Source organism: Anas acuta, chromosome 18 (assembly GCF_963932015.1).
Source record: "Anas acuta chromosome 18, bAnaAcu1.1, whole genome shotgun sequence".
In the NCBI taxonomy this organism is placed as follows: domain Eukaryota; kingdom Metazoa; phylum Chordata; class Aves; order Anseriformes; family Anatidae; genus Anas; species Anas acuta.
In genome coordinates, this window is record NC_088996.1 from 5,276,976 (window position 1) to 5,304,342 (window position 27,367).

Here is a 27,367-nt window from a genome sequence, read left to right on the forward strand (position 1 = left end):
GTGGATGCTGATCTGAGGCTATATAACCCGCTCCAGTCTGCAAAACCAAGGGGAGCACACGGAGCCCTCGGGCAGAGCTCCTGGCACCGCTCGGGGCAGCTCAGTGCGGATGCAGCGCGTGGTGGCAGCATCTTTGATCTGAGCGTGGTTTCTGGGGCTCTCGCCTTCCTGTTATAGCCAGGAAGAGGAGCCTGGGTGGGAACTCCCACTCCCTGATCTCCGGCAGCCCTAGTTTTCTCCTAAAAACATTGCCTCGTGATGCCCGGGGGCTGCCAGCCCCATCCCATCCCATCCCCTCGCGTGGCTCCAGCCGGCGCTGCCTCACCCGACTCCTCTCTCCGCAGTGGGGGACGGCAGGAGGGACCAGTGCGAGGTGCCCAGGGACCCCAAATACCCTGACTGCGCTGGGAAGGTGGAGGTGAGTCGGGGCTGACCCCAACTGGAAACTGCTGGGAAAGGCTTCGAGCAGCGGGGAAGGGCTGGGGACCCGGCGGCTGGCAGGCAGCAGCGGGCTCAACTCCCTGAGTCTGTCTCTCCCTGCCGGTATTTTCTGTGTTTAATGACAGAAGCACGGCGAGGAGAAAGCACTGTCACATCTTCTTTAAATATCTGGAGCAGTGCCGGTGTCTGGGGAATAACCTCAGCGTGTCGCAGAAGAGCATCTTGTTAAGGTGGCAGGGACCTCGATCGCAAACACCGCGTCCTGCCCGCCACGGCGCGCTCCTTACACCTCGGCGCAGCCTGGCATTTGGCCTGGAGCACGATTGCTTTGTCAGAGAGCATATTTACATGAACTAATTAAAAGCATCTCCCTCTCCTTTCCCCTCCCCGGCCTCCTGCTTCCAGCTCAGGATCCTGCAGGGCTGAGTCTCCCTGCAAAGACACTGAAGGGTACATTGAAATGACACCGGGGTGTTGCGTTTTCCACCTCCCCTAGCATGAGGCACCCTTTCTGTCCACGATTGGAGCGAATTCGGGATGTAATTTAATTGTGGAAGGCTGTAATTCGATCTCCTGTCTGGGTGATTGGTGCATTTTACATAGCAGGCGCTGCGACCTGTCTCCCGAGGAGATTTGGTTTTGGAGTTGAATTAGGAAGAGGCTGGCAGGAGCCGGGCGGGGGGGATGATGAATGGGGGCTGCGGTCGCTGGTTGTTCTCCTGCACGTGAAATCCTTCACGGGGATGGGATGGCTGCTGGATCTGCCTCCTCACCCCGCCGTGTGCCTGGGGCTGTGAAATCCGTAGCCCTGGCACAGGGGATGGGAAGAAGTCCCCATAGCGCATCGTTTCCTAGGAGGTAATGACTCCGGTCTGGGGGAAGAACTGGAGCTGGTGGGAAAAAAAATACACACAAAAAAAAATCATAAAAAAAAGGAGCACAACCACCCCGTCCTTTTCCAGCAGTTCCTCACCATTTGTCCCCCTGCCCTCACCTCCAAACCCCAATGTAGCTCGGGGGGAGAGGGTCCCTGCACCAGGGACAAGCCCCCCATATTTCTTTGCCCCCTTTGCAGTGGATGAGGGCCCGGTGGACCTCTGACCCCTGCTATGCATTTTTTGGCGTGGACGGCACCGAGTGCTCATTCCTCATCTACCTCAGCGAAGTCGAGTGGTTCTGCCCTCCCCTGCCCTGGAGGAACCAGACGGCGGCCGCCCCGTCCCCCCCGCCACCACCCCGCGCCCAGGTAAGGTTGGGGACACCGGGGGGGATGTGACGGGCACGGAGCTGCTGCAATAAATGTCCCCGGGGCAGTCCCCAGCACCAATTCTCATGAGAGGGGGGTGGTTTGGTTGGGAAGGCACCTTGGATGCGTGGCATTCACCGTGGCGCAAGGGGGGCTGGTTGGGGCTGCCCTGGGCACCCCAATGTCGCTGCCATCCCCAGGCGTGGGCAGTCCAAGGGTTTTTCCATGTCCCTGACATCAAGAGCCGAGCTGAGAGGCAACAAGAAGGGGAAGCAACCCCTAAAATCCCCCGCTTCTCCCACCTGTCCTCTGCGCCAGGCTTCCCAAGTGAAGCCATCCCTCTCCAACTGTTTGTTTTTTTGGGGAAAAAAAAAAAAATCAGTACTTTTCTTGCCAGTGCCCAGCAGGCACAAAACATCTCTCCCTTCTCCTGCAGGCAGCTTTCCGGAGCGACCTGGCTCGCCTGCTGGAGCTGGTGGGCACGGGCAAGGAGTCGCTCAGCTTCATGAAGAAAAGGATCCGGCACCTGGCCCAGCAGTGGCTGCGGGCCGCCCGGCGCCTCGAGCAGAAGCTGAAGGGGCGGCAAAGAGACCAGAAACACGTAGGAGCAGCTTGCAGGGGGGGTGTTGGTGTGGGGATGGGGACACAGAGCGTTCAGCTCCAGGGGTTACAGAGGCTGGGCCGTATTCCTGTGGGTTTTGGTCCTGCTCCGGCAGCGGGATCGGACTAGATGATCTTTTAGGGTCCCTTCCAATCCCTAATATTTTGTGATTCCCAGCAGGGTGGCCTTGGCCGTGGCTTTGTGTGCGCTCAGGATGTCACAGGACAAGCATGACCAAAATCTGGGCAGAATTTTGCAGCCGGATACTGCAATTTGGGGAGGGGGTGGCACAGCTCCTAGGGGTGCTGGAGGCTGTTGGCCATCCTGTTGGCATTTTCCCTCTGCTGCTGGGAGCCTCTGAATATTGGGTCCTTGCTAATTGGGCATAGATTGTTTGTCTTCACACCCGAGTGATTTCCCTGAGTAATTACAGCCTGCAGGAGGAGGTGGAGGGGGGCACAATCAGCAGTCATTTTTGGCCAAAGCCTTTAAAAACCAAACTGCCTGATGGTGACAACATCATTCCCCCCCAGCCGCCCGTTGGGCACTGACCCCTCTCCTCCCGTCCCCAGATCCTGGTTCACATCGGCTTCCTGACAGAGGAGTCGGGGGACGTTTTCAGCCCGCGGGTGCTGAAGGGGGGCCCGCTGGGTGAGATGGTGCAGTGGGCGGACATCCTGGCTGCCCTCTTCCTCCTGGGACACAGCCTGAGGGTGACGGTGTCGCTGAAGGAGCTGCAGAGGTGGGTGCTGCGATGCCCTCGGGGCGTGCACTTGTCTGAAATCCTGAGATCTGCAAAGCTCAGGGCTGGCTTTTCCCTTGCCCGTGGCTGGTGCAGGCTTTGGGTTGGTGCAGCCCAGCACCGCCACGGCTGGGCTCGATCCCATCCCCTCTGCACCCCAAGGAGGTGGGAGAGATCGGTACAAATTTAAGGCTTTGTGTAGGGCTGATTGCGTGGTCCTGGGGCTGGATCTGAGCAACGTTAGTCCCTTGCTGTCACCACACAGCATCTCCCGTGTCCGTTCTGGCCCCCATTCCCCAGCGATGCTCTCTGGGGACCGTGTGGCTGCAGGATGTCCCACGGGTCGGGGGCTCTTCCCTCCACACCACAGCAGGTACGTGGCTGTGCCGGCAGTGTCTGAGCAGCAGCCGTGCTCCCTTCCTTCCTTCCTTCCCTCCCTCCCTTCCTGCTCGGCTGTAGGGCAGCTGAGTAAGGCTGCCAAAAATAACCCGTGTCCCTTGCGAGGGGGTGGCAGCCACCAAGGAGCCCTCCTTTGGAGGTCCTGGGGTTGGTTTGGGGACCTGTGGGGGAATTTTGGGGTGCTTTCTGCGGTGTGCCATGGGGTGAGGCAGGGTGGGAGCATGCAAACAGCTGCACCCTGCCACCCTCAGCACCCAGTCTCCAAGAGAGACCAATATTAAGTGAAAAAATTAAAAAGGAGGAGGTGATCATACAGGAGATGCCCGAGCAGGCGTGGGGCTCTGCTGCTGAGGTTGAGTTATCACCGGGCTTCTCGCAAGGTTTCCTGGGCTCCTGCCAGAGATGTCAAGTTGGAGGGCAAGTGCCAATGAAAATGCAAACGAGGGCGGGATGTAAATGGAGAAAAGCCTGAAGTCGCCTCGTGGACCGGGGAGATTTGGGGCGATGCTTAAGCCAGCATCTGCCGCATAATGAGCTGTGCTGGGAAGGGAGTGCAAAAAATAAATAACAATCCTGGGGAAAAAAAAAAAAAAAAGAAAGAAAGAAAAGAAAAACCCAACCCAGTCCCTGCAGCATTCAGAATTAATGAACAGAATTAGCTCCCGAGTAATTAACTCCAAAAAAAAATAATCCTGGTCCTGCTGCAAGATGCAGCAGCTTCTCAAGGAGGCATGGGCGCGCATCGCGGCCATCCCTGTGCTGCGCTGCGTGCTGAGCTAAATCGACGTGCTGAATCGGATCCGTGCGCTCCAGGATGGGGGAAGTTAATGGCTGGGAGGCTTTTGTTGTTGCTGCCTCGTTCTTGCCTGTGTTTTTTGATGGAGGGCCTCACAGTGGTTGTTTAATGAGGGGAAGGAGCTGGCTGAGGCTTCCCGGGGGTTGTGCAGGGTTTGTTTCCCCCCTGCGAGCCACCCTGGGGGGAGGCCCTGGAAGGTTCCAGCTTTCTAAGAAGCGTAGGAACTCTGGCACCACTTGGCCATGATGAAATCTGCTCTGGCTGTGTGGCTTTGGACCTGTTCCCCGAGATGCCTGGACACACGGATCCTCCACAGCTGGGGCGAGCGGGGCAGGAGCTGGGGCTGGAGCTGGGTCCTGCTTTACAGACCCATCCCGGTGCTGGATGGGACCCGGCTCGGTACCTGCTGACCTTTTGGAAAGCTCCCTGCCACCGTGCCATGGAGGAGGGCTGAGATAAGCCCCCGTGCTGCTGGGAGCAAGCGGGAGGCTTAACTGAACGTGCGTGATTAATAACGAGCTGTGCTGGCCGTTAATCTTGCGTGCTTAGCCAAGGTCCTGAGGGGGCTTTGCTGGTGGCTGCGGGCACGGGATGCTGTGCAGAGAGCTGGGGATGTGCGAGGAGGGGGCTGCAGTGCTGGGACGGACCCAGGACCCCCCCTCTGCTTCCTTCTTACACAGTGTGCAAGGGAAAACTGGCTGCAGCCCGCATCAGGAATGCGTTGTGATGCTTCTGTCCCTGCTCAGCCCCTCAGTTGGGTCTGCTGAGGGTGGGCAGCAAAGATAAACCCGCCCCAGTGCTCCGATTCCCCCTCCTGCTGACCCCATGCAGCCCCCTGGGGCGGCTCAGGGAGCTCACACGTGGCTGCGGGTGCCTCGGGTGAAGCCCCTCCAGCAGCACCACCTTGCAGGTTTTTTGGGGTTCCTCTGGCTCACATCTCATCATTGCGATCACCAGCTCAGCCCGCAGCCAGGATCCAGCTTTGGGCTGGGTCTGGGGATATTTCGCTCCAGAAACACAAAATGTTGATTCCATTTTTTGTTGATTTCTCTCTGGCACCCCCCTGCTCCCTTCACAGCTCGGAGCTGTGGCTGCTCCTGCCCAGCATGGCTTCGCGGAGCAAAGCCTGGTGCCCATACATTATTCAGCACGGAATAACCTCTCTCCTGGTCTGTTTTTGCTTCTTCACGCTTCTGAGCTGGTTTTTATACCTGTATTGATCATTGGCAAGAGATGGCTAAAAGGTTTGTGTGCGCACTCTTCAGCCAGCAGTTACCTGCCAGCTGCTCGTTATCGGTGTGTTTATTGATTGCAATGCAGCAACGCCCGGAGGCAGTGGTCAGGATTGGGTCTAAAGTATGGGGATTGGGTAAACAGGATGAAGAGAAAGTCCCTGGCCTCCAGAGGTGGCACCTGGCGGGCTGGGTGTGCAAAGGGATCTGGAGCATGGCATCTGCACGGTGCTCCAAGGCGGAGAGCAGCAGCGGCCAAACTGCAAACGGTGAAGTGCCCAGGTGCTGAGCTGGCCTTCCCCAGGTGCTTTGGGGATGAAAGCGAACCCGGAGTGAAGGATTTGCTGAGCCCAGCCCTGTTTTTTCCATGGCCTGGTTCCAAACCAGGCTCCAGGAATCGATCAGGTTGCTCACCTTCGCAGGGGAGGCAGGAGGCTGTGTCCCCACCTCGCTGCTGCATGTCCTTCGCCACGTCCCTGAACTTCTCTGTCCCCATCACACCCACTGTCTGTCTGTCTGTCCTGTCTGGGCTGCAGATGTTTCTGGCTCGGGCAGATCTTGTAGCTTAGTGCCAGCACTTCCCTGTGAGCTGCAGGGGCTGCCGAATTACCGCACCACACCAAATCCAGCCTTGTTTTTGCCCACTCTGGAGCTTCAAGATCTGCTAATCACTCCGCTGTGTCCTGCCAGAGCTTGATTTTTCTCCTGCTGTTGAACCAAAGGCAGGCGTTTGTCCTCTCCTGCATTTCTTGGTTCATTTGTTAGCTGCCTTCTGATGCATCTTGCCAGGCTGGAGGTGAAACACGGGCGCAGAGCATCACTGGGCACGTGTTGGCTGTGCTGCAATGTGCCGGGAGGGGACCAGGTGGGTTACGAGGTGTGCCAGGTGTGCAGGGGGAGGAGAGGGAGACAGCAGCGTTTTGAACCCTGAATAAAATAAAGAGACACTCCCAAATCCGAATATAAGCACTCGGTTCTTGCTTGAAGCCCCCCCGTGCTGCTTTGGTAGCCCAGATGCGCTTGCAGGGAGACAAGAACCAGGCTCGCTGTGCGAGGCAGGGGAGGGGAGGGGAGGGTTGTCTGCAGGACCTGAGCTGGGTTCCTAATGAGGCAGCTCGTAGGAGATGCTGGAAAATTACAAGGAGAACCTTTGGAGCAGTGGCTGTGCCATCACAAACCCACGATCGTCACTGGGTGCACACAGCTGAGCATCACCCCCAGCACCTCGGGGATGTGGCAGGATGGGCACCGGGCTCCTGTCCTGTCCTCGGGTGCTGGTGGGCACGGTCACACCAACACCTCCGGCTGCTTTCGGGGGGCTGCTGGGGAAGGTTTCAGGAGCTGGGGGCAGTTCTGCACGCTGCTGAAGCGATGGGGAGTATTGATCCTGGCAGCGCTGAAAGGTGCTTTTGAAATCACCCCCTTGAAATTAACAGCTCATAAGGCAGGACAGAAAGTCGAAGAAAACAGGATTTGATGCCTCGCGGGGTCAGGGCTTTACAAAGTGTTCTCGGAGCTTAATTGCTCCGGTGTCAAGTCCTGGACTCACAGCACAGGCCCTGGCAGGGCACTTTATTTTAGGCATGTGCTCGTTCCCCTGCTGGCAGCCCTCTCCCTGGTGAGCAGCGGTGGCTCTGAGCCACGGGGTGCAGGCGAGGAGCATCCCAACAAGTGGGGCACGGCCACGGCTCGGGGCTCTGCTCGGCCCTGGGCTGCATCCCAGTGTTTGCAGCCACCGCTCTCATCTCACTGCCTGGCATCTACTTAATTAGAGCCGCTATTTTCCCGTGCTTTCCACGGTCACTGAGGTGTATTCAGGCTGCAAGAAGGGCCATTCGAATGGAAACGCGATGGCCAGATGAAGGCACTTCTAATTATTTTCTGGCAGATAAAAGCCATCTCTCCGCCTCGCATCTGTTCGCACGCAAACCAGCGCGGTGCCCGGCCTCCAGGCTTCACCTTCCCTCTCCAGCTGGCAAACACAGCCCTGGCATCATGCAGGGACGAGCTGGGGACTGCTCGTGCAGATGTCCAGCAGTGGCCAGACACGCGTGGTGCTGATGGCACGGCAAGGTCGTGGGGCGTTTCATCTCCTTTGGGGATGAAATGCGTTTTGTGTAGCGTCTGCTCTTCCCATTTGTGGAGACCGTGTGTTTCTATAAGCGGGTTTTGTGTCCATGCTGGGGCATCGGGCTGGATGCTGCACGCTGGGGGGAGGCTGGGTGTATTTTTTATTTTTTTTTTCCATCTGTAATTTAATCAGGGCATGTTTCCAGCAGGTACGTCCTAGGTGATGCAGCACCCAGGGGCCTGGGACATCAGTGGGTAGGAAGCAGCTTTGCTCTAGTGGTGCCTGTGACAATTTGGCTGAAAATATCCTTTATTTTGGACTGCTGCAGATGTCGCTGGGGCAGCAGGAGGCAGCCCAGCAAGGCGAGGTGTGCACAGGCACTGCTGGCACGACAGCACCCCGGCTGCTCCCTGCTTTAGCCCAAACATTTCTTTCCCTTTCCTGGGAACTTTCTTGGCTATTTGCTGAATTTCTGACCAGGAAGAGCCGTTCTCTCTGCCAGCACATCTCCAAACACAGGTAATTTTCCGCAGTTCATTTAACTTGGCACTGAACCCTGTGGGAGCCGTTCAGAGCAAGCAGGGCTGAAATCAGCAGCTTTGCGCCCTCTGCGCTTCACCGGGGTTCAGCTCTGCCCAGCTCAGGCACCACTTCTGACTTCTCCTGGCCAATTCCAGCCGAAAAATGCCACGAGTGCTGCTCCCATTAACTCAGCATCTCCCTGCTCGGAGCTTTGCTGGCAGCTCCCATGTGGGGAGCAGGGATGGAGCTGCCTCGGCACAATGGGGAGGGATTTCTGCCACCTCGGAGAGCTCCATCCCGTAGGAGAGGAAGGTGCATAAATTAGCGCGAATTACCGAGCTGTTAAATTGCCCTCCTTCGTGAAATATGTTTATTTTGTAGCCAAATGAGGACTCGCTAAGCTGGCTTCTTCGCCTTTGCAGAAACTTCTGCTTTAATCACGTAGAGGTTATCGTAACCTTGGTAATCACGGCAAAATTTAGAAAGGTGAGAGGAGCTGTGCCTCCTGCCACGATGGGGAAGCGGGGTGCTGCTGAACCTCAGAAGAAAACAGCATTGCTGGCACCCTCCCCCAGCTGGGCTACAGCACACAACCACAGGCCAGGAAAGGAGCCCGGATGCCTGTGGCACGTGGCAGGTGTAAGAAATGTGCAGGTGGCTTAACAAAGAGTCCTGTAATTGCTGGAAACCCCTTTTTTTTTTTTTTTTTTTTGCTTCTGAGGTCATCTCCTCCCTTCTGGCAGGAGGAGGAGCGGGGAGCAGAGGCCACGCAGCAGGGCGTGCATCTCACAGCCTCTGCTTTGCTCTTTAAATCGCTGGTGACGGCGCTGTCCCAGGGGCCAGCACATTGCTCGGGCTGTCTCCAGCACCCTTTGTCCCTCGGGTAATTCCCTGTGCCTCTGCAAACAGGGAGCAGAAAGGGCACGAGCCCTCCTGCGGTCCCCCAGCTGGCTGATGCCAGCAGATGCAGGCAGAGAGGGTGCAGTGGGATGTAACTGGGATATTGGGATATTGGCTCGGGCTGTCAGCAGGTTCCCACGAGAGCTATTTGCTGCTGGGCTTCTCAGCCCCAGGAGCGATGGCTCGGAGGGAAAGGTTGGGTTAATTTGAAAATAGGTCAACGGGATGTGAAGATAAGCCTGCAGTCATCTGAATTCAGAGAGCTTGCCCCGCGCTCGGGAAGGGAACGCGTCCCCTGGTTGATTGAAGTACCTACAAGGGGAAAATAGCAGGACAAGAAGCTGCTGGAGATTTATTCTGGAGTGGGCACAGCTGGTGGAGGCAGCTGGCGGAGGGGGAAGCTCGGTGCTCGTGTCTGCCGGCGTCGGAGGCGATGTGAGCCCTCGTGGGAAGCGAGGGCTGAGGATGCTGGCCGTGGGGATGCGCTGGGTGTCTCGGAGGGGAGGTTTCTGCAGGAGCAGGACCGGGATCGAGGGTTTCTCGAAAACAAATCTCCTGGCTGAGCTCGCTGAGAAAAAAAGGCGTTTGTGCTCGTCAGTTTTATTTGCGTAATTTCAAGCGCCATTAATGGTACACGGCACGAGGAAAAATCACGGAAATTTCACTCCAGCCATGAGTGAAATTGGGTTTAGTAGAAAATTAGTTGACTTAACTGGCAAATGATGAAAGCTTGAATAAAGAATGTTTAAATAAGGAGGAAAGGGGGAAAAAAGTCCCGCCACCTAGGAGGTGCGGCCTGCATTTGCGTGATTAGAATATTAAAATCAGCGGTTCAGAAGTGGTTAGGAAGGATAAGTAAGTGAGAGAGAGATGCTCTGCTTCAAAGCCACCGGCCCTGCCTTCAGATTCCTTCCTGCCTCGGAGCATGGGTGGACGTGGAGAAGTCCCAGACATCTGGGGAGAGGTGGCAGGGCTGGGCTGGCCCCGTGGCACGTACCCAGGGGGAAGTTTGCAGAGGCTTCGGCACGAGCTGCGCTGCCTGCTGCCTCCTGCAGCCCCTTGTCAAGCCTGGTCAGGGCTTTGTTCAAATCCTGGATGACTCTGAAACAAGGGTGCCTGTGTGACACGTCCGAGCTCGTGGCATCTCACTTGAATGCATCTCACGAGCAGCCTCATTACAGAACGTATGGCACGTGTGTGCTGGAAAAGAAGTAGAAAAAGTGAAAAGATCTGGTTTGGTTAAATGCAAGGTTTGCTTGGCTCCGTGGCTGTGCACTTTGGTGCAAGCCAGCACTGCTGCCAGGCTCTGGGCAGGGGTGCCTGCAGCCAAAACTCAGGGCTGGGTTGAAGAGCAGAGGTGCAGAGGGCTCGGGGAAAGGCACGGCACGGTTTCCATAACTCCTGAATACACACCGCTTGATGCCCGAGGTGGAAGCGGCATGTAGGCAAGCAAACGTGGCATTTGCTATTGCATCTCTATAAAATCCTGGGGATTTTTAGTGGCTTTAAAATTCCCTTTCTCCCTAGTGCAGAGACAGCCAGGCTGTGCCCTGTTGCTCCAGCTGGGTGCAGCCTGTCCCCAGCCCGAACCCATCTCTGGGACCGCATCCTGCCCGCCCTGGGGGGCGCAGGGGCAGCATCTCCCATCAGGAGGAAACATCTCCACCCCCATGAGGCTGGGTCACCTTGCTGCCCTATTTATCTCATTGAGGTGGCTCGCGGAGGTGAGAGCCTTTCTATTCCTGCCATCTTCCCAATCTGCTGCGTCGTGTAAAGTCACCCATAAAAGTGATAAAAGTGCAGCTTGTTTCCCCTGCGGCTGACCCGGCCGCTCTGCCCGGAGCTGATGCTGATATTCCTTGTGACAGGAGCGGCGAAGCAGCTGCAGACGCAGCTCTTTGCCTTGAATTGAAAATCTGTGCTTTCCCTGGCTTGGGCGAGCGGTGTGATTCTGTGGTTACTCGCTTTGTGGAGTGCTCAGGGGTTTGGGATGGCTCTTGTAGGGATGCAGAGGGGATGCTCAGTTTTGGAAGAAGAAATGTAGAGAAATTAAGAGAACCCATGAGAGAGGTGATATAAGGATGAAGGCTTCAAAGTCTGGACATCTAAAAACCATCTGGGTCTTTTATGCCTAAGAAAAAGGAAAATACCCATAGGGATGGGTGGGATAAATTCCCGTTAGGAGTTAGCGAGGAGCCCAGAAGAAAACAAAGCCAGACATCTCAGCAGTCAGGATTTCCGATGGTGCTGGGCTCAGCTTTGCAAAAATACAAAAAATCACAGATAAAAAATCCCCCCGATAGAAGAACTGAGGCAGAACAGGGGCTGCAGCGTGGTGGGAGTGGGGCAGGACCCAGCTGGGCCAAATGGCCTCAGCATTTATTTTTATTTATTTTTATTTCTTTCTTTATTTTTGTGGATGTTTTTGTTTCACGGTAATGGAGGAGTCAGTGTTTAGGAGGAAAAAGGCACAAGAACATTGCCACTGAGGGGCGGCTCGCCTGTATTTCTGAGCACGCTGGCACTCTGAAATCACACGTACATGTTGCAAGGGTTTTTGAGAAACCTGCTGAAGTTGGAAGGTGTCACTTTTTTTTCCTTCCTGAGGAGGAAACGTGGTCCAGACAAGCAGATGGGCTGTCAGGCTGCCATCAGTGGTACACTTAATGGAACAGCTTTGGGGAGAGGGATTCATCAGTTCACAGAGGTAATTGAAAATGGAAGGAGACGTGCCGCAGGTTTACCAGCCATGTATCACGCCAGATTAATCACGTTGCACGTTGGCGGCGAGGTAACTGATGATCTTGATAAAGAGATTGCAGTCGATCTAGTTTATCTGGGTTTTCAGAACGCACCTTATCTGCTGCAGGAGGGAAGAGGGGGCTGAGAGGGGTTATTTTAAGGAACTGGCTGAAAATCCCTGGAAATGGCACCGAATGAGACCCCCGGTCTGACTGCCCTGGTTTGTGAGCTGTTCCATGAATGGGACAAAAAGTCAGAAATAGTAATAAATGTACCCAAAATTCAGGGGCAGGCAGAAGGGAATGTGAGGGTCCTGTGGGATGTGATCGGTACCTGTAAGGGCTGGAGAGGAACAGGTTGTGTGTGATCTGCATGGGGTGGATTTGGGACCGGTGACCAAGCTGGAGAACTCGGGGACATGGGGGACGCGAGGACACGGTTGTGTTAAGCCTGTTGGTGCTGATGTGATCGCCAACAAAGCAAAGCAAACTGGTGTTTTCGACTTGAGGCCAGTCCTGTAGGGCCAGGGGAGCACGTGTGTCAGACGAGATGCTGGTGAGCTCTTGCTTCTTGCTCTGCAAAAGCTTCGTCATCCATGTGTGCGCAGCAGGAGCTTGGCTGGAGCAGGTGTGAAGATGGGGAGGGACCAGGACTCCCCCAAACCCCAATTTTTTGGCCCAGGAAATGAATGCTGAGTGGAGCAGTGCTATTTTCCTGCCTTTCCAAGTGCTGAGAGAGGAGCTCCAGCCTCACCTCACCTTGCACAGGGAGCTCTGCCTGGGGACAGATGTGGGGACAAGGCTGTCCCCGAGTCCCCAGGGCACGAGGACAACGTGGAGAGCATGGAGCTGGCCGATGACCCTTCCTAAAGCCCTGTGAGGGGTGTGCACGTGTGTTGTTTGGAGCTGATGGGCTCTCCTGGTTCTCTCCAGCAATTTAGGGGTGCCTCCAGGACGGGGAAACTGTCCCTTGACCAACCCTTTGCCTTTTGACCTGATCTACACCGACTACCACGGTCTCCAACAGATGAAGCAGCACATGGGGCTGTCCTTTAAGAAATACAGGTAAGCAAACCCCTTCTTTCTCCAACCCTCCTTAACGAGCAAGCAAAGGCAGGTGCTGGTGACCTCGAACAACAACAGGCAACAAGAGATGCTGCAAAACTCATCATCACCCAGCTGCTGCGCCTCAGGGGCTGAGCTGTGGGGTCTCCATCACCGCTTCTGCCCCCAGCCCAGCTCTGCCCTGTGCTGGGGCAGCCAAAGCCCTGTTGGGGCAGTCTCCCCTCCCCGGGAGCCCCTGGCCTCATCCAGGCAATCTCTCCCTTTTTTATGGCAGCTCAGATTTTTGCCTGGCTTTACCAGCTGCAGCCCCTGCTGCAGTGACACGAGGGGGTCTGCTTGCTCCAGAGCCTCACGTGTTTGAAACAAAACCTCGTTAGAAGAGTCTGAACTGGGAAGAAAACCCACACCCTTATGGATGTCTGCGGCACGTGTGTGCCTCCAAGCTGCAAGCCCGCGGGCATGGGTTGCTGTGCCACAAAGGGAGCGGGAGCCCTTTGTGTCTGCGAGAAGCAGAGCCCTGGCCCTGGCTCCTTCAGCACCAAGACAAATGTCATCATCCCCTGGTATATCACCAGGCAGGAAAATATGCGATTTAATTTAGTGCTGATAGTCCTGCTATTTATTATGTTTTCTCCCATCTCTTCCACTATCCTGCACAATTTTATTAGAGAGAAAAATGACAAGCAATGTTATTGCTTTTATTATAAATGCATTTGCTCTCACATTCAGCTTGTTTTTCTCTTCCCCGGCTTGATGTTTCCCTTTCTCTCCTCGGTCTTGTGCCGGTAGTGCCTGCCTCAGCATTCCTGGGATATTGGGAAAAGCATTAGCAAGTCTCCAGGACGTGCATCATTCTGGAAAACATCGGGGAGAGAAAGCCCTGGGGTGGGAAATCGCTCCTTAGGCAGGTGTGGGGACGTGACCGTGTCCTGTCTCCTCTCCCAGGTGCCGCGTCCGAGTCATCGATACCTTTGGGACGGAGCCAGCCTACAACCACGAGGAGTACGCCACGCTGCGTGGCTTCCGCACCAACTGGGGCTACTGGAACCTGCACCCCTCCCAGTTCATGACCATGTTCCGTAAGCTGGGGACGGGGACCCACGGGGGCGATTTTGGGGGCTTGTAGGTGCCGCAGAAGCAGCTCTGGCTGCCTTTAGAAGGAGCTGCAGGGTCAGTGCTGTCCTCCCCGGCTGCGATCCCGCTCCCCGAGGCATCCAGGTGGGCGCTGAGGCACCACAGCCCCTGGTGCCTCTCCTGCTGTGGGAGTGTGAGATGCAGGAGAGGTGGCTCCAGCATGCTGCCAGCTCCCATGGCACAGTCTGGTTTGCAGAGTGTGATTTTTCCTCAGCTGGGATTTTTGAGGCAGGAGGCAGCCCCGGGCTTGGATTTACCTGATAAGCCGTGCCGTGGAAGGGAGCTGCACTCGAGCCAAGCCCAGCGACCCTTTGGGTGCTCAGTGACTCAAACATTACTTTTTCCTGTCTGGAAACCCATTTATTATCCTTAAAAATGCCTTTTGTTTTAAAGAGCCCCTCGAGCAGGTGCAAAGCCTTTATTTTTTGAGGTGGTCTCCTGGGATTTCACGTTATTTTTCCTCCAAGCTCCATCAAGGCGCTGGAGCCGGGCTCATCTCAGCCCCACGAGGTCCGAGCCGTGTCCCTCTTTTGGTGTCCGCAGCTCACACCCCCGACAACTCCTTCATGGGCTTCGTGTCGGAGGAGCTCAACAAGACGGAGAGGCAGCTCATCAAGTCCAACAAAGTGGGCAGCATGGCGGTGGTGTACGGGAAGGAGGCCAGCATCTGGAAGGTGCGTGTCCTTGGGCGCCAGGGCCACCACTTTCCATGCATCCATAAAAAAAAAAAAAAAAAAAAAAAAAAAAAAAAAAAAAAAAACATCCTTCTCCCATTCATAGGGGGTTCTGGGCTCCTGGTACTGGCTCTGCCTCCCCTCCTCTCTCTTCCAGAGTTGTTTTTCCTCCCAGGGCTTGAAAACAAGGAGCTAACTCTTGATTTTGTGTTTGTTTTCTTTTTTCCTTCCCCCTTTGCGCACCACTGGGGATGTTCCAGCTGCAGGTAGGGTGCTGCACCCCGCTGCTGTCCCATGTTAGCCCTGTGCACTGTCTGAGGGGGGGGGGAAACGTCATGTTTGCCTCTTGTTTGCCCCCAAGAGGGTGGGGGGCTGCATCTGCCCCCATGCCCGGCTTTCCACATTGGCAGCCCTGGAAATCCTGGGGCAAAGCCCTGGAAATCCATGGTGAGCCTGGATCCAACCTCCCCATGGCACCTCCTCCTGCCCATGGGTTCGTGGCTTTGCCATCGTGCCCCCTGCCCATCCCTTGTGCCTCTGCCCTGGGCCTGTTACAGGGAGAGGTGAAGATGTTTTGTCATCTCATTTGACCCCCCTGAACCTCTTCTTGCCCAGAAGCTTCATTTGAGCTTTGTTAGGTTCATCTGGGAGGGGATTCAAGACGGTGAAAATCACCATTTGCCTGCCTTTAGTACTACAAACACTTTCTCCCTTTAGCTAGAATCCACAAATAATATCCAACGCCCCCAACAGCATGTTGGGGTTGGATTATGCTCAGCAGAGCTGGGTCAGGTTCTCCCCACCGGTGATGTTTTACCTCTATCTCACCAGGCCCTTTGTGGCCAAGATTGCACCCTGCAGCCTTGTCTCACCAGGAACTGCTGCTTGGCTTCTTTCCTCTGTATGCAGCTCTGGTTTTTAGCCTTAGAGAAGTCCAGGGCTACGCGGCTGAGTGCAGAAATGCTGTGTTCAGAGGGGCTTTAAGGCAACGTGTGGAGTTTTCTCAAATTCCTCCTTTATACCTCCTGATTCCCTCCCAGCCTGCTCCTTAGGGGCCTATCGCAGCCCTGGAATAAGCTGAAAGCACAGCATCCAAAGTATGGTCCCTCTGTGCTTTTCTGAGCAAAAAGAAAAAAAAAAATCTGCAGCAGAGAAATTGTTAAAATGGAAGGCTGCTTCGGAGAGCAAAAGCTAGAAAGCCTCTAAAATAAGAAAAATGATGACCCTCTTGATTTTCCAGGTAGTAAAACAGGCTGAGGGATTAAACCCAAGTGAGAACATCCTGGGGACTTGTTACGTGGAATGAGAGGCCATTAACAAGCCCTGGCTTTGCAAACCTCCCCCTGCCTCCACTCATCTGTAATTCAGCAGCTCCGGCACTAAAGCTGCCCGCGGACACTGCGGGGAAAGCCGGGCTTGGGGTGCTGGTATTCGTGGCATGTTTTGGGGTGCTGGATTTTGGGGACCCCCTCCTCTAAATATATGTCTTGAGGGATCCGTGGGGGAGGAGAGGGTACAAGTTTTGCCCTTCCTAAAAGGGTTGGGGGTGGGTTTGGTGGTTTTTGGCTGTTCCAAGCGAGCGGTTTCAGAACCAAATCTCACCCACCCCAAGGAGTTTGGGGGGTCAGCCCCCCAAATTCTTGCGTCACTCCTCCGCAGGGCAAGGAGAGGTTCCTGGCCATCCTCAACAAGTACATGGAGATCCACGGCACGGTGTACTACGAGACGCAGAGGCCGCCGGAGGTGCCGGCCTTCGTGAAGAACCACGGGCTGCTGCCACAGCACGAGTTCCAGCAGCTGCTGCGGAAGGCAAAGGTGGGCGACCCTCAAGCTCTCCGCCACGGCCCCTCGTTAAGCAGGCCTTGAGAAACGAGCTCTAATTAAAGGCGAGGGTGGTGGGGGGAGAGCCCTGTGCCTGCTGGCCTCCCAGGTTCGCTGTCAGCAGGGCTAATTACCCGGGAGCGGAGCAGAGCACCTCATTGCAACTCGAGGTGTGTCTGACGAGTTTCTCCTCCTCGCAGACGGAGTGCAAAGTTTCTTGATTAATTAATTTCATGCTCAGGCTTTTTTAGTTCTTTTTCTTCTTCCCCTTGCCTCGATAAAACGTAATGGGACAAACCTCAGAGCGAGGTGCAGGGTGCTGGCACGGCGCCCCCGGTTCCCCAAGCAGAGCAGCATATCTCCCTGCAGGACCTCGGTGGTTGCAGCCACTGTGGGTGATCTCTGCAGGTCCCCCTGCTACAAACACCCCATTACCTTGTACCACTGGGCTGTGAGCCACAGAGCATCCATCTGACCACGGGGGTAGTTTTTAACACGTTTAAGCTATGGAGTGTTGAACTGTGTAAAGCTGCCATGGTGGCTCGGTAGCAGCACAAGATGCTGGTGGGTTATTCAGGAGCCTTTCCACAGGGCTGGCGTGCCAGAGACCAAGGCAGCATTAACTCACATCCCCTGGGTTTGCTCCTTGCAGCTCTTTATTGGCTTTGGGTTCCCCTACGAGGGCCCTGCCCCGCTGGAGGCGATCGCCAACGGCTGCGTGTTCCTGCAGGCGCGCTTCAACCCCCCGCACAGCTCCCTCAACCACGAGTTCTTCCGCGGGAAGCCGACGTCGAGAGAGGCAAGTGTGTGTGGGGGGGGGGAAAAAAGGTGTTAAACTGGGATTTTTTGGAGAGGTTTTCTCCAAACCCTCAGGTGCAGAATATCCAGAGTGTTTGGATGGAAGGGGCCCTGCTGGGTGTTGCAAAGGAGAGTGTGGTGTGGGAGATGCTTGCAGACCCCAAAACCCCGTGCTAATTCCCTTCTGATTGGGGCAGATCCACGCACACCTCTCCTGGACAGGGTCTGGTGCTCCCCTGCAGCCTTAGCCCAGCGACTCCCCCCTCGTTCTGCACAACGAGAAGGATGCCGGGACTTCAGCACGGCTGCAGGGGGACAAAATCCCTCCCGGGCTTGCCTGTCGCTGGGAATTCAATCTGAGCGAAGCAGGAACTCTTTAAAAGTTAAAGGGTTGAGAAAATTGCCTCTTTCATTATTAATGAAGTGGATAATGCAGCACTCGCTCCCCACGCTCAGCCTGGCAGTGGCTGTCGTGTGCCCGGTGGCTGGGCCACTCTGTCCCCAATCGTGCCTGTCCCCACCGGCTGCCGGGGCTGTGAAATGCCCCAGGATGGTCACAAGAGGAGGGGAAGGAGGTTTGACAACCTGCTGGGGGAAAAAAAGGGAAGGGAGAGCAAGCTGGGGAAGAAACTGAGGAGTGTGTGTGGCTCTCCTCTTCCTGGCAGGTTTTCCTGCTCTGCAGTGCTCCCCAAAACAGCTCAGCATCCTCTCTCTTCCTGTCCCACGTGGAGATTTTGGGCTCTGGTTGCCTTACAGCAATGTGGGGTTGGAAAGGCAGTGTCAGAGGTTTAAATAAAAGAGGCAAGTTCCCCCAAAATTGCCTGGTGAGAGGTGGGTGGCGGTGGGGTACCAATGAGTGGCTTCCTGCAGCATCTGCCAGCGCCGCTTTCTCCTGGTGACAACTTCTCTGCCCCTTCAGTGGGGATAGATTTTGTCTCTGACAAAAATCTTTCTTGATCTGGGAATGAGAGATGTCTGTTTTGCCCCCTGGCTCCCACAAATGATGCAGGTCAAGGTTAGTTTTTACCCAAATTATGGAGATGGGGACATTCGGAGCAGCTGGGGCACTTTTGGCCCTGACAGGAACGAGGCATCTCGACCCAGCGGGAATTTTAGGGCATCAGCCTAACGCTGGGGAGCAGCTGGGCTCGGAGGAGCTGCTCTCTTCCCAGCACATCTCCATGTGCAGTGGTTTAAAACCAAACACGGCTGAGCCGGCGGCAGTCTGCTCCTCTCTGCCGCTGTGGCTGCGGGTGCCAGACAGCAGCGCTGCTTCTGGCAGGGACTGCAAAAAAAAAAACAGCTCCCGTTGCTGCCTTGTAGGTGTCCTCCCAGCACCCATATGCCGAGGACTTCATTGGGAAGCCCCACGTGTGGACTGTGGACTACAATAACTCCGAGGAGTTCGAAGCTGCTATCAAAGCAATCATGAGGACCCAGGTGAGGCTCGGAGAAAGGGCTGGGGGGTGGTCACCGATGGTTTGCAGGACTTAGAGCAGCGGTGGTGCTGGAGGCTGGCTCTCCCTGTTGAGCACGAGGTGCTTTTCCCTCCTGGCTTCCCCTCTGGGATTATTTGCACGTGCAAGGCAGCAGCCCTGACCTCCTGCAGCCTGCAGGGCAGCTCACGGTGCTGCTTGTGTTGGTGCGGGTCAGATGGAGCAAGGCGGTGCTGGGGTGAGGGAGATGAGGTTTGGGACCAGGGGGTGGCTGGAGATGCGTGGCAGTGGTGGCACCTGGCACTGAACCACACTGCTGCAAATATTTACCTCCCGTGCTGGGGTTGGAGCCTCTCCGAGTTTGTAAAGTCAGTTTTCCTGGAGGGAGAAGTGCTGGTCTCTGATCTCTCATGATTTACTTTGGTTACGATGACCTGTCCCCTTGTGATAGCAATGTGTTGCTGAGATGGGGCTGGGCTTTAGGCTCACGGGCTGGGATTTTGGAGGGTGCTGGGGTGATGCTGACCAGGGGGTGACCGCAGGCTTCACTGGTCCCCTGCTTGTTGGCGAGGTCACCAGCGGAAACGTGTCTTTGCTCCTCCTGGCTTCACACAAAGCAGACACAGACATGTTGTAGAAATCTGATAAACCCAGCTCTTGGTCTTACTGGGGCTGAAAACACAGGAAAGGTCCCTGTCATCGCTGCCTGTCCCTGCACGAGAGGCACCAGTGCCAGTGACAGCCTGGGGACCTTGGCCAGCCAACGCAGTCACTGCCCGGCTCTGCCACCGGTGCCTGTTGTGGCTCTTCATCTCCCTCACCTTCCCTAAGAGTCTGCAAAGAACGAACAAAACTGACTTAGGAAAACATTCTGTCCTTTTGCGCACGCGTTGTGGGATCTCGATTAAAATGAAATTAAAAATGATTCCATCCCTGCTGCCGTGCCGCCGGGCCAGCTGTCGGCGTGCGCCAGCGGCAGCGAGCGACCCGGCACCATCTGCTCGGGGAGATGCTGCAGGGTGTGCAGGAGAAGGGGAGAGGTGTTGGAGAGAGAAAATCGAGGTGTCTGCGGCTGCCCTGCCATCAGGGGCATAAAAAGGGGAGAATTAGAATTAAGTGTGGGGGAAGTGCTGGCTTTTGGGGTGAGCCGGTCCCTGGGCAGCTGTGTCATGCTGAAATGTGGACTGAATATGGACTGGGTAATTTAGGAGTTTAATGGTAAGCCCAGGGTTTAAAATGAAAAAAAAAAGGGGGGATTTTGGGAAGTTCTGCCTCAGGCTGATGAGTTCCCATCACCAGTTTTCTCCCTGTTCCCACCGTCAGCTGTTCATGCAAATGCAGTTGCGGTGCAGTCACAACACATCCTTCCTCCCTGCCTTAATTAACATTTCTCACATTGCTGAACAGCTGGCGGGAGGCAGGGGAGAACCAAAAACCTGGGACCTGAATGGGTAGCGTGGGGGTGCCAGGTCCATGGTGTGGGAACCTGGGGCTGGGCACTGTATGGTTTTTTTTTTGTGCCTTCCCCGTTACAGTGCGACACCCGCACTGGAAATGGGGCTTCGTGGTCCTATTAAATTAAACCTTGAAGGGGAGCAGGGAGGGAAGCTCAGGCTGCCTCCCAAAACCAAGGAGGTCCTGTCCACCAAGAAGGGTGCTGGGATAATCCCACAACGCACCTCTGCTGGTTTGTGTTTTGGGTTTTTTTTACATGATCTATAAATCCTCTGGAAGCAGAGCAGGGACCGAGGATGAGCAACTGCTTTTTTTTTTTTTTTTCCCCCTTTTTTTTTTTTTTTGGTTAAATAGAAAGGTCTGCAATACTAGAGATGCTGTCAAGGCAATTAAGTCTAAAATTGACCTCCCTCACAGGTTTAAAAGCCCCATTATGGGCTTTGGCTTCAGGAATCCCTTGGTATCTTGTCTTTAAAGTAATGTTTGTTACAGCAGGAAATGAAAACAAATGTCTTAGCGGCAGGAGCGGGTGGTTCAGTGCTGCTGCTCCCAGCCAGGTAGGAGGAACAGTTTTCCTGGCTCCTTTTCTCCCCAAGGCAAAACGGGACATTGTGTCATCCGAATATTTGGCAAATTTGTCTTTCAGAATAATGACCATCAATTTATAATTTTATTTTCCCTGGAAACATTTCATTTCAACATTGCTGAAATGAGGTGATGTGTTTTGGTTTCCCATCTGCATGGCTTTGTCTGAAACTGCCCGGCTCGCTCATTGAAAGGGAGGCTTGGATCCGAAATGATGCATTTCCCTTTGCCTCCCCAAGCAAAACAGATTGCCTGACCTGAAACAACACATTTTTCTCCTTGATGGGTGGAAACACTGGAAATTGAAATCCGACCCAAAACTGATTTTTTTTCCTTTTTTTTTTCTTTTTTTTTTTTTTTTCCATCGTGACACTGAAAGATCACTCATCGCACACCTTTGGCTTTGAAGCTTTGAGGCAGGTGTCGGTAAAACATTTTCCAGAGGCGAAGCTGGGGAAGCCGCGAGGTGTCTCCTTTGATGTGCCTCCACAAGAGGCTTCATGTGGGGTGCTGGCACCCAGGGGTGCTGGGACCAGGGGTGCTGGGACCCCTCGAGGGGCTTGGGAGCTGCTGCCACCAGTGTGGAGGTGGCAGCAACCCTGAGGCTGCGCTCGCCTGCTGGGTCTGTGTGCCCTGCAAATAGCGGCGTTGAGATGCAGCAGGCATCCTCCGTGAGCCAGCTGAGGTTTGCAGGAAGAAAAAAACTTTTTTTCCCTCTTGCTAGAGGTCTGAACACGGCTTGGGTTTGCAATGCCTCTCTGCAAGAGGCAGCACCCCCTGCGGGTGGCCCCTTTGGAGCTCATCCCGCGGTGGAGCCGCTTTGTGCTCCCCGCTTGCTCCCAACCCCAACCTGGCTGTAAGGAGGATTTGGAGGGTGGCAGCTCCATATAACAACCAAACCCATATAACCCAGACAGCAAACCACCACCCAGGAGAGGGAAAAACACGAGACAAATTGCCCCCCAGAGAGGTGACACCAGCCAGGGGCTGGGGGCGAGGAGGGGAGAGGTTTCCATGCGCGGTCATTTCCTCGGCCTTCAGCTTCTTCCCTTGTCAAAAACAGACCCTGCACAAGCAATTTAATAGACCCAATATTCTGGTGTAGCGAAGGGAGAAGGCTTCATTATATTAAAGTCAAACATACAGGAATATAATGGAAAATTATACATTTCAGACTATGCTTGAAAGAGTGGCGTATTAAACATCACCGCCAAAATAGCTGGTTAAAGCGTTCCCAGCCTGCTGCTGCGTGCTGGCAGACAATTGCATTACTTTTCTACTTATTTCTCTGGTGACGTTTGGATTTATTTTTTTCTCTTTTGTTCCCTTTGGACCCAAGGAGGCTCATTCCTCCCTCCAGCTCTGGGATTCCGGAGCGGGACTGTAAAAATCCCAAAGCGCCTTCGCGCCTTGCTTTGGCCCTGGGTTCCCCAGTGATGTGTGCAGGAAGGGGTGGCAGAACCCATCCCAGGGGGACCCCCGTGGCCCCCAAACCTCGAGCTGTGGGGTTGGGGTGATGGGGTGAGCCCCCCCAGCCCTGCCTGCCTGTAGCTCAGAGCATCCCCCAGGGCAGAGCCCGAGCTCCTGGTGCGGGGAGCAGCATTAACACCGCGGCTGTCAAGGGGAGGCCAAGCCTGTCAGGTTTTAATTAAACAATTATCTTCCCGAAATTGGCATTTTCCTGCAGTTGTGGTGGCGGGAGCTGAATTTTAACGAGTGTGGGTGAGGGGTGGCAGGGGCAGTGAGAGCTTTTGGGGTAACTCTGGGGTGGTGGGTGCGCTGTGGGGGGGTCGCATCCCATCATCGGTCACACTGTGCCCTGCAGGCGTGGTGTTTTTGGGGGAAAGAGGCTGTTTTACAGGCTTCTGTCTGCATGGCAGCATCCTGAGCAAAGTTCCCCAGCATCACTGCTGTGAGCACAGCGCTGGTGATGCTTTGTAGCTGGGCAGCCCCAAATCCACTCCAAGCAGCCCCAAATGTGCACCTGGCAGCCCCAAATCCACCCCAGGCAGCCCCCAGCCCTGCTCGGGCTTCATGCAGCAGCGCCGTGCTCTGTGAAGGACTCGGCCCCGGTTAACTCACTGCTAATTCAGAGGCAGGATCAGTGCCTGCCAAGGTGTCAGCCCCGATTACGCTGCACACCTGTAATGAGACGGAGCAGCCGCGATTTCCAGCCTTGCCGAGATCTCAGGTGGGATATTTCTGGTGGGGAGACGCTTGGAGGGATCTTCTTGGCAGGCTGAGCCTTTTGAGCTCGGCTTTGACAGGTACTTCAAAGGAGACAGCTATTTTGGATGCGCAGAAATAGGAGAAGCTGTGTTTTCCGGCTGAACTATCTTTGGGGTATTTTTGCTTCTAATCCATCCCTCGCACGAAGCTCAGCAGAGATGCGCAGGGGAAGGGGGGGGAGCTCCAGCACCAGCCCCTTCCCGCACCAAACCCCACGGAGGGAGGGATAAGGTGACCCCACAGGGTCTGGGGGTGTTGTGGGGGCCGGGATGCAGAGGGGGGAGCTGATTTCCACAGCGGGATGCGAGGGCAGCTCTGGGGGAGGGAGGTGCGATGTGGAAAAGCAAGAGGAGAGCAGCAGCGTTTCATAACCCGCGCTAAAAATACACCGGAGTGCTGCTGGCTCTGCACAAACAGCAGGACGGGGCTGTGGGAGGCGTTTGCTCCATCCCAGGGTCAGGACATGTCCTGTGGGCCCCCGTGTCCAACACGCCAGGCACTGACATCTCCAGGGGGCCAGGGAAATGCCCCTGAAGATGGTTGAGAAACTGGGGTGGAGCAAATCTGTTTTGCTCCTGGACACTTGGTTGGGCTGGCAGTGTTCAAGCTTTCCTTTGGAAGTGACTTATTGCATTAAACTGAATTTATTTTGCAGTTTTATTTTACAAACAACACCAAGGAAAAAAAAAAAAGACAATAGAGCAAGGTGACCTCATTTTAACCAATATATGGGTCAAACCCCAGTTAATCCTTCACCCTCTTTCTCTCAAACACTTTGCTGCTTGCCAAGGTTTTGCAGTGCCAGGTTTTTGCAGTCCTAGTTTTCCTCCAAATTGGATCGAAGATTTCCAAGCTGAGGTCCCAGCCCTGGGAGGGGTCTGATTCCTGCAGCGCCCTTGTGTGGAACTTGCTATTTTTAGGAAAAGGAGATGAATTAATTCAGGAAGTGGATGGTTTTCATCCATGTCCTTCTGCTCTGGCGGTAGATGGAGGGACAGGAGTATTATTTATTCTGTATTTCCCCACCGTTCCTGTGCTCTCCAGCCCGGTGCTGGCTGGGATGGGCGAGCCTTTCCCTCCTGCTGCAGCGCTCTGCTCTTCCCCTGCACAGGTGGAGCCCTACCTGCCTTACGAGTACACCTGCGAGGGGATGCTGGAGCGGATCCACGCCTACATTCAGCACCAGGTCGGCACCGTCCCTGTTCTGCTGGGGAAGGGACCCCTGGCCCATGGAGGCTCCTGGGGGGGACACAAAGCAAAGACGCTCGGGGGCTGGAGGAGGGAGGCTGGGGCAGGAGCCCCCAGCAGCCCAAACATCCTGCCGTGCCCCCATCCCCATCACCACCCCCTTTCCCTTTGGGCACTAACCTGTTGCCTTCCCTCCTAGGATTTCTGCACCACGACGTCTCCTCCTCCACCTCCCAGGGCCAAGAGCCCTGCTATGCAAAGCCCCCCGAGCGTGCTGGCCCTGTCCCCTAACGCCACCCACCTGGTGTGGTCCCCCAGCGCCAGCCGGGACCCCCACGCCTGGCCACCGGTGGACTCTCTGCAGGTGTGGGTGTCGGAGACGCGGCACGCCTGCACCGAGACGTGCCGGCGGCACGGGCTGGTCTGCGAGCCCACCTTCTTCAGGTTCCTCAACAAGAAGGAGGTCTTCCTCCAGTAAGTCCTGTCCCACTCCTTGGCACGGTGCGGTGACACCCTGGGGGGCTGCTGGAGATGCTCCCCCATTCCCCAGGGCTGGACGCTTTGTCCTGCACCCCCGTTGTCCCCGTGTCCTCCCCTAAAACCCCAAACGCTGAACGGTTTTGTCCTTCCCAAAGCAGCGCTGGCACATCCAGGCGTGCCAGCATCCCTCTCCCACCCCGCTTCTCTCTGCCTCCCGCGTGCTCTCTCCCTTTCTCCTTTTTTTTTTTTTTTTTTTTTTACGTCTTTCTCCATAAAACTGCCTTTTGAACACACAGCAGTGAAGTTTTAATAGAGTATAAATCTGTCACCGGGCTCCGTGCTGCTGCGTGGACAATTAAGATGCGAGTATTACCATTTCCGTCACGCCGGCCAGGCGGGCAATTTGGGGCCTGGTGACAGTTTTATATGAGGAATTAGAGCTGGGGCGTGCGTTTCGCTCTGTGCCCCAGTGCCTGGAGCCCTGGGGGAGCTGCGGGTGGGCTCGGGGGGCTGGAGGGGCACAGAGCAGGGGCAGCTCTGGTGCTGGAGCTGCTGCTGCAGACACGAGCCTGGAGAAGGATGAATCTGGGATCCTGCTGCTCCTTGGGGTCTTTGTGGGTTCCCATCTTCATTTTCCTGCTCTGGGCTGTCAGGGGACACCAGGGCGTGCATCTGACTTGGGTGCACTCCCAGGGGATGGTGCCCGCAGGGTGCAGGCATCCCCCTTGGCCCAGGGGGGATATAAGGGGTTTTAGTGGGATTTTGCCTGTGATTCCCTGAGTCCTCCATCTATGGCCTGCACGAGGTTTGGGGCGGTCCTCGGGTTGCATGGTTCGGTTTTGGGGTGTTTTGGGCTGGCAGCTGGCATCCACATCAAGGTGCCAAGCACAGTGCTTGTGGTTCCTGCAACCAGCAGAGAGCCCAAATCTCACCCAGGGTACACCCCGGGGAGAATGGACAGAGAATTAAAGACCCCATAGCGAAGCACCAGGCAGCCTCCCCACCCGGAGAGGGGGCACCGAAGCCCACCCATGCTTTTTTTCCTTCATTCCCAGGCTCAGCATCACCTGCGACAGCACGGAGTACGAGATGAACCACCTCTACCCGGCGGTGGCCGAGAACGTCCACGAGTGCTACCTCCAGAAGGAGCCGCTGCTCTTCAGCTGCGCCGGCCACAACTCCAAGTACCGGCGCCTCTGCCCCTGCCGCGACTACCGCGAAGGACAAGTGGCTCTGTGCAGGGACTGCGTGTGACTCGGCCACGTGCTGCAGGCGGTGGCTTGGGCTCAAAGCTTCTGCAACAGCCGGGCAGCAGGACCAGGACGGGTCCCTCCCGGCGGGACGCGCGCTGAGCCGGGGGTGCCGGACTCTCGTGGGTTGTTTCGTCCTCCAGCCGGCTGTGAATGACCGTGTCCCGATGTTTGGTTTCCTTTTCTTCTCGAGGCCGCAGCGCCCGTCCACATCCGAACCCACCCGGACCGTGTTGGGGCTGGGGCAGGGTGGCAGAAAAAGGGGGCTTGGGGAGGTGGGGGACACCCTTCCCCTCTTCTGGCGACGGGGACGAGCCACCAGCAGACTGCAGTTTCAGGGTTTTCAGCCTCTTGAAGCATCCGAGGTCGTTTTATTTATTTATTTTTTAACCACTCCCTCCCTGACAAGTGGTAAATTAAAGGGGAAACAACACCCAGCCCTTCTGCAAGGAGTTATTGGGCTGCTTGGGGGGGCTGCCGGTGCCCACCCTGGCCGGGGAGGACGAAACCTGAGGCTGGGGGCTGCGTTGGGTGGGTTCAAGGGGGGCTGTGCCCATGGTGCCCCCCGGGAATTTAGGGGCAGGCTGGGGCTGGAGTGAGCAGCCCTTTGGGGGGCTCTGCAGAGGATGCTGCTCTCAGGGGTCCCCCTGAGATCTTCCAAGTAGCATCCTCCCTTCTTTACCTTCTCTTCGTGCTTGTCATCAGCCTCGCTTCAGAGAGGAGCTCAGTGCTGCTTCTGTTCCTCTCCTGGCTGCCCTCTTGCTGCCTTAGCGCTGGCTGTGGAGCCCGGGGGTGAACCAGCCGCTGTGTTTTTGTAGGGTTGCTCACCAGAAGGAGGTGCAGGGTTGGTGCTCGGCCCTCCTTCTGCTCAGAAGTGCTGGAGAGGGAGGCTCTGACATCCCAGAAAAACTCACTCCCAACCCTTCCCCGTGTGGAATAACTCCCGTACCAGGCAGAGAGCCGTGCTGCGGTGACAGCCCCTGCAGTGACACCGGGGAGCGTTGTCCCCACCTGGCTCAAGGTCACTGCTGGAGCGAGCAGGATGAGTGCGAGCCCTGTTTTGGCACAGCACTGCTCTCACCACCCCCCTTCCAGCCCGGGCAGGGGGCACCACAGGGTGCTTGTTGACCCAGGCGAGGTGAGAGCTGGAGTTGTCGCCGTTATCCTGGAGCAATTTGTCAGCTTCAGCGCGAAATTGCACAGGCAGCCTCCAGCCAGCCGGCGATGCCGACAAGGGAAAGGATTGATTAAGTAATTTTTGTGTCTTGCGGCAAGCGTGTGTGTAAATAAAAGCGGAGAGAGCCTCTCCCCGCAGAGCTGAGCAGCGATCCTCTGTGCCTTTCCATGGCACCTCTCGGCCAGGGCTCAAGGTGGCACCTTGCAAAGGCTCCCAAGCCATCGCCCTGGCTGCTGCTTGGCAAGCAGGCGGTGATGGTGATCCAGCTCCCAGCGCTGTAAGGACCAAATAAGACCTGATTTATGGGGATCCAAGGCAGATTTAGAGCTCCGGATCCCAAACCTGGCTCGGGACAGCTCTCGTTGCGCGGCAGCCCCCAGGGCA

General features: G+C 55.8%; 1 protein-coding gene across 5 annotated transcripts in view; it reads left to right on the forward strand.

The window, feature by feature from the left end:
- The window catches only part of MGAT5B (alpha-1,6-mannosylglycoprotein 6-beta-N-acetylglucosaminyltransferase B), a 56,273-nt gene extending 29,643 nt beyond the window's left edge, over positions 1 to 26,630 (forward strand). For 4 of the 5 annotated variants that reach the window (XM_068655099.1, XM_068655102.1, XM_068655103.1 and 1 more), the window contains 13 exons: positions 345 to 418; positions 1,517 to 1,687; positions 2,124 to 2,288; positions 2,861 to 3,030; positions 12,625 to 12,756; positions 13,702 to 13,835; positions 14,434 to 14,570; positions 16,224 to 16,379; positions 17,038 to 17,184; positions 18,507 to 18,623; positions 24,000 to 24,074; positions 24,276 to 24,550; positions 25,612 to 26,630. In XM_068655099.1, coding sequence (XP_068511200.1) covers positions 345 to 418; positions 1,517 to 1,687; positions 2,124 to 2,288; positions 2,861 to 3,030; positions 12,625 to 12,756; positions 13,702 to 13,835; positions 14,434 to 14,570; positions 16,224 to 16,379; positions 17,038 to 17,184; positions 18,507 to 18,623; positions 24,000 to 24,074; positions 24,276 to 24,550; positions 25,612 to 25,810 — 1,952 coding nt within the window. In that variant the 3' untranslated portion in view covers positions 25,811 to 26,630. The remainder of the gene's footprint in view (positions 1 to 344; positions 419 to 1,516; positions 1,688 to 2,123; positions 2,289 to 2,860; positions 3,031 to 12,624; positions 12,757 to 13,701; positions 13,836 to 14,433; positions 14,571 to 16,223; positions 16,380 to 17,037; positions 17,185 to 18,506; positions 18,624 to 23,999; positions 24,075 to 24,275; positions 24,551 to 25,611) is intronic. The other variant, XM_068655101.1, reaches the window with a different exon arrangement.
- The last annotated feature ends 737 nt before the right edge of the window (positions 26,631 to 27,367 follow it).